The 9,313-nt window shown below is 36.5% G+C and overlaps 1 protein-coding gene across 1 annotated transcript in view; it reads right to left on the bottom strand.

Moving 5' to 3' along the window:
* Window positions 1-602, bottom strand: part of LOC136853889 (homeobox protein MSX-2-like) — a 3,170-nt gene extending 2,568 nt beyond the window's left edge. Inside the window, exon 1 of the mRNA XM_067129808.1 lies at window positions 1-602. This exon is cut by the window's left edge and continues 350 nt beyond it. Coding sequence (XP_066985909.1) covers window positions 1-233 — 233 coding nt within the window. The 5' untranslated portion in view covers window positions 234-602.
* Between the last annotated feature and the right edge of the window lie 8,711 nt (window positions 603-9,313).

Genomic DNA, 9,313 nt, shown 5'->3' with positions numbered 1-9,313 from the left:
AGGAATTCGGCGGTGTGGGTCGATCCTGAGCAATCCCTTTGAGGGCTCCTGCGGGGACTTCTGTGGTGGTCACTTTCGGCGACATCGTCTGCGAGGCGGTTTCCACCGCCGCTGCTCAGGATGGAATCAACTGAAAAGGAGGAGAAACTTTTCCTGATGACGGCGCTGAAAGCCGACTGGGGCTTCTCGCCGACGCTGCCGCCTCCTCCAGTGTTCACCGTCGCCCCGGACATGGTGCGGTTAAAGGTGGCTGCTGACTGATGACGACAACGCTCCAGCCCACTGCGACTGTGTTGAGAGAGTGTTGGCAATACGGCACAGTTAGCAAATCGGATATCTTCTTCACACTAAAGTCACTCATTGATTACTTTGACTGGCTTACTCTTCAGAAAAATTGAAGTGAGTTGCTGTATAACAGACTTGTCATTCTCTATCATAGGAACGAGATAGAGCCTTTAGAGCACTAAGCAAGGGGAAACGGCGTGGCGCGAAGTCTTCTATTACGAATCATTACAGCTTAAGCACATCCTGTAAACACCGAAGAGCGTCAAGTTTCATGTAGTCGACCATAGACCGTCCACCACAGACTGGCACTTATCGCAGAACAGCATCCGAGAGTCATTCTAATTCCCGCCTCCTTGCATACAACTCGACCAATCGCCTTCGGCAACATGTTAGTGGGTGGAGTATCAGCTAACCTTGCGACCAATGACGGGCGCGCTCTCTTCCTGGCTTGGGTATGAGACAAGGCTAAGCGAAGAAAGCGGCTGTATAATGTTTATACCATTAAAGTGTTTGGTAAATGAATAGACTAACACGCTCTTTTCCTGTCACCTTTTGCCACGCTCTTTAAATTGGCCTGACTATTGCCACGTGAAAGATTTTCAAGTCGCTTTACTTTAGCGTCCACACAAGAATGCCTTCGCCACCAAACTTTACATCTGTCAACGTTTTAGAATATCGTTAATAAGTATTATATTCAGTGTTCGGTTTCAATTTGATTTGATATTCGCATCAGATCAGTTTCCTCTCTCGAACTCTCGGTCTAAAGAGACAACATTTTCTGACAAAGGACTGATTAAGCAGGACAGAAATTAGGGGAAGGGAAAAATTTTGGAATTCTCTAAGCTGCAACTAGCGTCTCCTCATCACCTCACCAAAGAATACTTCTCAAGAATACTGATTAGTTGGGTATTCATGGACTAAGTGACAGAAGAATGGTTTTTATGGTGATAAGGAGATGATAACTTTGAAGCTTCGGGAGAAGAAAATCTTGTCCTTTCTTTTTTCTTTGACTTACGTTCCCTCCTTTTTTCGTTCATGGTATGGTTGTTGATGGTTATGAAGCAAATTTAAGCCGATTCATTTCAAATTCATTTAGGCCACATTAGTTACCGTGCTTGTACTTACTTTTATCCAACACGGTTTACACCGACAAAGGCCACACTAGAAACGGAACACTTTTTTTCAGTGGTCTAATTTTCTCACTGTAGCTGAAATACTACTGCCTCTGAATCACTGCCACTATTAAAGGTAGGAGTCGTGTAATGTTAATAATAAAAGTTATATCATTGTAATATTGTTTTCAAGTTTGAAAATCAGCTATATAAAGTCTCAGAAGGTTTTATATCCTTTTTACAAAAGTGCTTAGCAAGTTGTCATTGTTAATCTAATCCATTTTAAGACCTGATGAATCTAATCATCAGTCTGATCTTTCAAAGTAACCAGTATCCCGTCTCCTAAGCATTACTGGTTCGCTAATGAATGTGTTTGGAGTATTTGGAGACAAAAATAGTCAAAGCGTGTTCTTGTGCTCGTAGCGAACGAGTTCATCAAAGAAGCACCGTCTTTTATAACATCTCCAGGACACAAATATCAACCCTATTGATCATATGGCTTCCCATAATTGCTTCCCCGCGTTCACTTTCTTTCTCCACTTTTTTCCCTCTCTCCTCTCCTTCCAGCAGTCGAGCCTGATTTGCTGAGATTTGCCTCTTTTTCCCAGTCTCAATTATATATATGGAAAGAACAGGCAGAAAAAAGCGAGAGAAAGGTACCACACACATATACACACGGGCCTATATACATGACACACACATGTATACACACACACACACACACCCATATATTATATATATATATATATATATATATATATATATATATATATTTTTTTTTTTTTTTTTTTTTTTTTTTTTCTTTTTCTGGCTCACCACAGGACCGAACCCCTCTCTTTCTAATGAGAGTCCAGGGCATTAGCAATTCAGCGTCTCCTCGAAACACCGGGGTTCCGTGGTGAGTCAGTAATTTATTTTTGTGAAACACGTTTCCATATGTTCATTTCCACCATATATATATATATATATATATATATATATATATATATATATATATATATATATATATATATATGTATGTATATATATATATATATATATATATATATATATATATATATATATATATATATATATATATATATATATATATGTGTGTGTGTGTGTGTGTGTGTGTGTGTGTGTGTGTGTGTAAGTGTGTGTGTGCGTATGTATGTATATATGTATGTATGCTTACACACATACATTCGCCTTTTCATGGGTTCAGTCTCAAATTCCTTGTAGTTAATGCAGCACTGAACGTTACATGGACGTTGAATGAGGATGAGATGGAGAGTGGGTACTGTAAATGTTTTCAAGTTTATGAATACAATTTTTATACTGGTTACGTCAACTGAACCATTGTTGGCGTTATTATCATTTATTATTCTTGTTAATACCGTTACTAAAATTCCGGCGGTTAATCCTTATAATGCTTTTACTATTAAGAACAATCTTTTTCTTCTTCATCTTCTTCTTCTTCTTCTTCTTCTTCTTCTTCTTCTTCTTCTTATTATTATTATTATTATTATTATTATTATTATTATTATTATTATTATTATTATTATTAGGCATTTCTTATAAGCAGGGCATCCTGAGCTTAGTAAAATTGTTGTTCATTGCGTTTACATTCATTAATTTTATTGAACTGAGGAGCTGACTTACAACTAAAGTTGCCCTGATGACATGTCATCTTGACGAGACAATTACCATAAATGTGTGGCCCATCACTCCCCTGAAGGGTCGCGCATCTAGCGAAATGTGTTAAGAATGATTAAAAACAACAGAAGTTAGACGATTTAGCCACAAATTTCGATAGATTGTCTTTCAGACATGGAAATTGATAACTATACTGACCAATTAGACAGAAGTACGCTAATTATAATTTCAGCGGATGCATGCAATTTATCAATAATCTGAAAATATCACTAGCGATTTCGTGATTAGGCTACTATAATGCTCTGGAATCCAAATATGGCCGCACCAAGAGGAAAGGATCTCCGACTGAGGTGAATTTCTGTAGATGCATAACAGTTACAGTCGTCTCGGCTTCCAGTCACCAGAACATTAAACGAAACTTGGTGGGTGACATTGTCGCTAGGACTCTGCAGATATGTTTTATCTCCCCAAAATAAGGATCAATAACTGGAATACTTTGAGAGCGCTTTGGGAGAATGTCAATATTGATTTGTCAAATGCCAGTTACCGCATACACATATTTTCCTCCACGGCGAAGCGTAAAGGAAGAATTGACATCCTGACGTCAGAAGCAAACTTCTCCCTTTAAACTTTATGCCTCCGGAATGTCAGTTTAATTGACAGATAAGACAGATTATGGCGTTCTCGTCTTTAATTGGACTCTAGATTTGAAATTCACGGCTCGTACCTTTCTACCTCCGCAGGAATTTTTCCCCTCTTCTTTTTTTTTTCTCTTACTGGAATCTTGTGGAAGGTAACGGCTAACTGTAGGCACAACTACTGGAAGTTAATGCAAAAAGATACACTGGGAACTCACATTCATCTCAGGGGTAATTATATAAAATTTTCAGTAAAAAACTTGAGACTCAAATCACGGTGGATGCAGTGGGTTATTGAAAACAACTTGAGCCATTCTGCTCTGTCAGTAAGCATAATAGATCACCGTTTCCACATGATTCCATCTTTTTATGGCAAGCTGCAACTTTTATTTTGTGGTTTTGGAAATAACAGTTAATTTGTCCGTTCATGTGAGTTACGTAGCTTTAAGGGTTCCTTCACCCAGGTACCCATCGTGAATGGGAGATTTATAATTCATTAGTGGTCGTGATAGCTTATTTACGAATTGCTATTGTTCCCCGAGGGCGTTCTTCATACTTTGATCCAGTTTAAAAGTTTAATTTATTAGTGATATTCATTTCGGAAACTGACTCTCTCTAGGTTTAGTTTATTTAAAGGGAAATTTGACTTGAGCGTAAGAGCACAGATTCTCTTAAATTCTTCTGTTTACGTTACGTCACCCACTAGAAATACAGCGCACTTTATTTGACTCAATTCCGAGAGTGTGGTCGACAGCTTAGCTTACCCATGCAAATGGGATGGGGGCCGCAGGAGGGAATTCATTCACGTGTAACATCGTTTAGTTCCAAAGTACATACTGTAGATTTTTAATTTCGGCTTCATGTACAATTAGAAACCAACGGTTTTGGAAAAAATCGTTGATTGTTTCAAGTAAGAGAAACATCAGCCATATCCTTCAAGAAACTAAGCTCTCTAGATTCGTCAGGAGAGCTCTTCATCCAGACTCACTCGCCATGACCCCTCTGCCAGAACAACGTCCCCCAGTGAGCAATAGCTGGACAGCACAGCATCCACAAATCAGAATGGTCAAGTAAGCAAAAGATCAAGCAGGAGCCTGATATAAGGAATCCGTTTCCTTAAAGCGAGGCTTAAGGATTTTAAGCGTACTTGCAACAATACATCAAATGTCAATACACGAGCAAAGGATATTTTATTCCTAATATAGTAATAATAATGATAGAGAAAATTGAAACCAACGTACAATCACGTGAGTAAAGGAATTAAGTTTCTACTACACGTCGGGATTGAACCTAAGACTCTCGAGTGCAGGCAAGGACACTACCAAATGAGCCACAAAAGTGAAAATCAGTAGGAACCCAGTTACATCCTGACCCACCTATGACTCAACTGTTGCCTGTCATTCAAATTACCTAGAAGAGTCGATTCGAATACAGTGTTATCAACTGAGGCACTGGTGGGTCGGAAAGCTGCGTAAAACTCGCTGGATCTGCGAGGTTCGCTTCCTACTGAGGTAAATCTTCATGTACTGTCTACGCACTCAGGTTCTACTGTCCTTTCTGACCTTCGTGGCTCAACTGGCAACCTCTTAGTGTTTCTGTTACTGCTGATAATAATAGTAATAATACTAATAATTCCCTAAATTTTGTTTTTCGTATGTTTGGAATTGGATGGTTAAGCAGAGAAAAACAGTTTTGTTATATAATGCCATTTGAGGTTAGTTAGCTGTCATCAAGCGATTTAGAACGCTTTTTTTGTGAAATTTGACAGAAAGGTTAAAACAGTGCTGCATCTGATGTAATATAAACATACGATTAGCTTCTCATCTTTAATGCTATTACTTCTGGTTTCTTGACCCCACCTCTCACGGAAAAGGAAATTGCAATATCTTCACTCTGGAGTGCAAGCATAACATCTCTCAGATGAGTGCAAAACCATCCCCTAAGCACCAACTCTGACCACGTAACCAGCATTCATTGATTTTCATTATTTAGGTATCAAATGATAACTAACCCCTGCCAGTATCGTGCCCTGAAATGTTAGCTTAATTTACACTGACAGTTGGCTGTTACGTTTATTCAAACTTGAATATACTGATAGCATTTCAAGGACACTGAATCAAACACCCGATATCTTTTCATTGTCAGTATTTCTTGAATAACACGCAACTCAGTTACAATTATAGGTGCCATTCTTGACTGCAAATTCATTTTTGAGAAAGAGTCCGGTCTATCTCTTTTTAACTACACAACAAATCATTTTACTGAAAAATTCTTTTAGGTTTTGTAGGCCTGCCTGTCTTTCAGAAATGTCTCAGTTCATTTATTTTTTTATGTTTTGAGTATTGCTCACATCTATGGTCTTCAAATGATGACACGCATCTTAAATTGTGAAAAGAAATTTGTACTTTTAAATTTCTTATCCCTGATCTAGACATTAACCTCTCCCCTGACTCCAGTTAGCTTAACGTGCATGTTGTATAATATATTTCATAATTATCAATAACATATTTCATAATTATTACCCTTTACATTTAGAAATGCATTTAATTCCAACAGACTTGCCCTTATTTCTGTGGAGTTTAATGCCATAGTATTGTGAGTGATCATCCTATCTTATGGCTGAATCGTTGGAACTTTGGTAGTTCAAACTTTGAGCAAGTTCTTTTTCGTTTAACAGGCTGACGTGAGTCTCGCATCACAGTTTAGTTGTTAATTGTCTTGCCTATTTCGATTTGTTAATTATGTGAATTGTTTTTCTTTGACACTCCTCTTTCATAATTTATTTTCTACTGCTCAATTTCCTTTTTGTAGAAGACTGCATGCTTTCCCATTGGGGCCTTAGAATTTGTAGCATTCTGCTTTTCCAGCTAGAGTTACAACTAGGTTTGTAATAATAATAATAATAATAATAATAATAATAATAATAATAATAATAATAATAATAATAATAATAATAATAATAAAAATAATAATAATATATTCTGTATGGTTTTCACCTTTGAATTTAATATTACTCAAATTCATTGTGCAATTCCATACATTCTGATGTTCTAAGAAGCCATTAGTTCTATCTCTGGGTTTTAGATATGACTGAATATTTAGCAATGAAAGAATATTTAAAACAGTCACTTGTCCTTCTAAATTTGATACCCATTGTTATCTAAGATTTACCTTTTCAGTCTACCTAGGATATTATGTCCCATGTATAAGTCTATGCAAAATATTGCTGAATACAACTTTCATGGAAAGGATGGTAGGTATTACATTTTCACCAGTTACCGGGTGACAGTCGACTTTTTAACACTGAAAGCAACCTGACTATTTTGTCGTTATATAATGATCCTGAAAAATTTTAAACGGACGTATGACAGCATTATTTGATAAATTCAGCAAAGATATCTCGCCCTTAAAATCCACCAATTTTTTTTAAGTGTACTTAAAAGTGTTAATTAAAACATTCAACGTTCCATCTTGACCGCCTCATTGAGAAAAATGTATTATGCTGCTGAATAACTTATACTGCCTGAAATAATAAACAAACATCTCATTTGGTATGACAAACTTATCAGTACCGGTGTACGAAAACCTGTAAAAGGCAAATGACACGCCAACATTATATACAGACACACACATATATGTATATATGTATATATATATATATATATATATATATATATATATATATATATATATATATATATACATATACAGTATATGTACAGTATGTATGTATATATATATATGTATGTATATATATGTGTGTGTATATATATATGTATGTATATATATATATATATATATATATATATATATATATATATATATATATATATATATATATATTATTCTGAAGGCAACAAGACTTTCTCCACTAATTTTTGTTGATATATGGTTTTCCTTCACCATGTAATCAGACATTCAACGACATTTTTTCCCATTCGGATCAGGGATTTTGGTGTCAAGTCAGCCATCTCTGATTTCGATGATTTCGCCTTCAAAACATAGACAAACTTATGGAATGGAATGGACTGGAATATAAAATTTAGGCCAAAGGCCAGTCGCTGGAACCTATGAGGTCATTCAGCCTTGAAAGGGAAACTGAGAGTAAAAAGTTTTAAAGGCGTAATAAGAGGAAAACCTCGCAGTTGCACTCTGAAACAATTGTTTTCAGAGGGTGGAAAGTAAGTTGGAAGAAAGAGAATATGAACGGAGGTACAGTAAAGGGAACATAAGGGCTTGCACCTAGCGGCCGAAGGGACGCGGCAAAGAACCTCTAGTAATGCCTACAGTGCACCGCGTGAGGTGCACTGACGGTACTACCCACTACGGGAATATACAAACTTATAGTTTCAGCTTTTGAGATTTGAATAATTTGATTTGCTAGGCTGTTAGGTACTATGTTGACCCCTCAAACAGAAGTGTGTCGAGTTCAAGATGCCAAACGATTACTTTTACAAGTGACAATGTCACATCAGCAGAATTGTTTTATGTAATCTTATACCTCTTACTATTATGAAGAAATCTATAGCAACGTGTTTAGGTTCTTAAACAAACACATCAACTGGTTCGCTAAACACGAAGATGGTTGTTTTATAACCTCTCTTTTTCCACATTAATATCAACACAGATCATGTGAGGAAGAACAGGCCTTTCAATTAATACCTTGTTGGGGCATAAAAAAACGTTTATATATTTCATTTGGCTTATGAAATAATCACTTGATTTATACCAGTGATTGAAGGAAATGAAGAAATGCAATCACTTGTGTACAAGCTTCCAAAAGCAGATATTCATCAAACTTGTGATGTGACAGATTGTTGTGTTACGATTTTTCTACTCCACTTATATTGTTTAAGGTCAACTGACTCATCAGCAATGAAGAATAACAAGGCATAAGAACTTATTTTGTATGATAAGCTAATATCACCGCGAAAACTGTTTCTTTTTAAAAACCTTTATTAACTGAGGTCAATACGGCCTAGGATAATACACAAAACGGACTGAACATACTTTTTTCTTGTTGATGGGTAGAACTTTCTGACGTCATACAGCCCTTAAATGTTCATTGATGTTTTTCTTGCCTTTATATACACTTTTCATGTGATGAGTGGCCTTTAAAAGTCGTCGTCCTATAACAAAGTGCCTGTTAAGCATCACTTTACTTCTTTTATATTATGGTTTGTACAAATTTTCTCCTTCTCTGCGCTTGCTGGGTTCAAGTTGTGTGATGCATAAACAGCTACTCACTCCTAACAGCCTCTGTCTTTCTACAAATTACTCGTAAATTCATTCGTCTCTTTCCTACCCTTCTCGATGGTGTCATAATTGAAGCCACTGTAATTGAAAATTGACAACAATTCCACCAAGTTGTGTAGTTCTCAATTAATTTGCATTTCTAATATTATTTAGTGGATGGTGCAGTCCATAGGTATGCAGTTTAAGCTAATACCAAGATCAAGGGTAAAAAAACGAATAGATCCGAAGTCTATAGAAATTAATCCCAACAGTCTTGCCTTTTCACTAGAAACTTTGTTCCTACTGGAACCGGTTGTGCAATGGTCTTCACAGAATGGAATCATTCAAACTTCAAAAGCTTAAACTTGGTGTAAATGTTTCCTTGTTGAACTTGCTGACAAGTTT

The sequence above is a fragment of the Macrobrachium rosenbergii genome, chromosome 28 (genome assembly GCF_040412425.1).
Source record: "Macrobrachium rosenbergii isolate ZJJX-2024 chromosome 28, ASM4041242v1, whole genome shotgun sequence".
In the NCBI taxonomy this organism is placed as follows: domain Eukaryota; kingdom Metazoa; phylum Arthropoda; class Malacostraca; order Decapoda; family Palaemonidae; genus Macrobrachium; species Macrobrachium rosenbergii.
The sequence above is the reverse complement of the archived record's forward strand: the minus strand, read 5'-3'. Positions and strand labels throughout refer to the sequence as shown.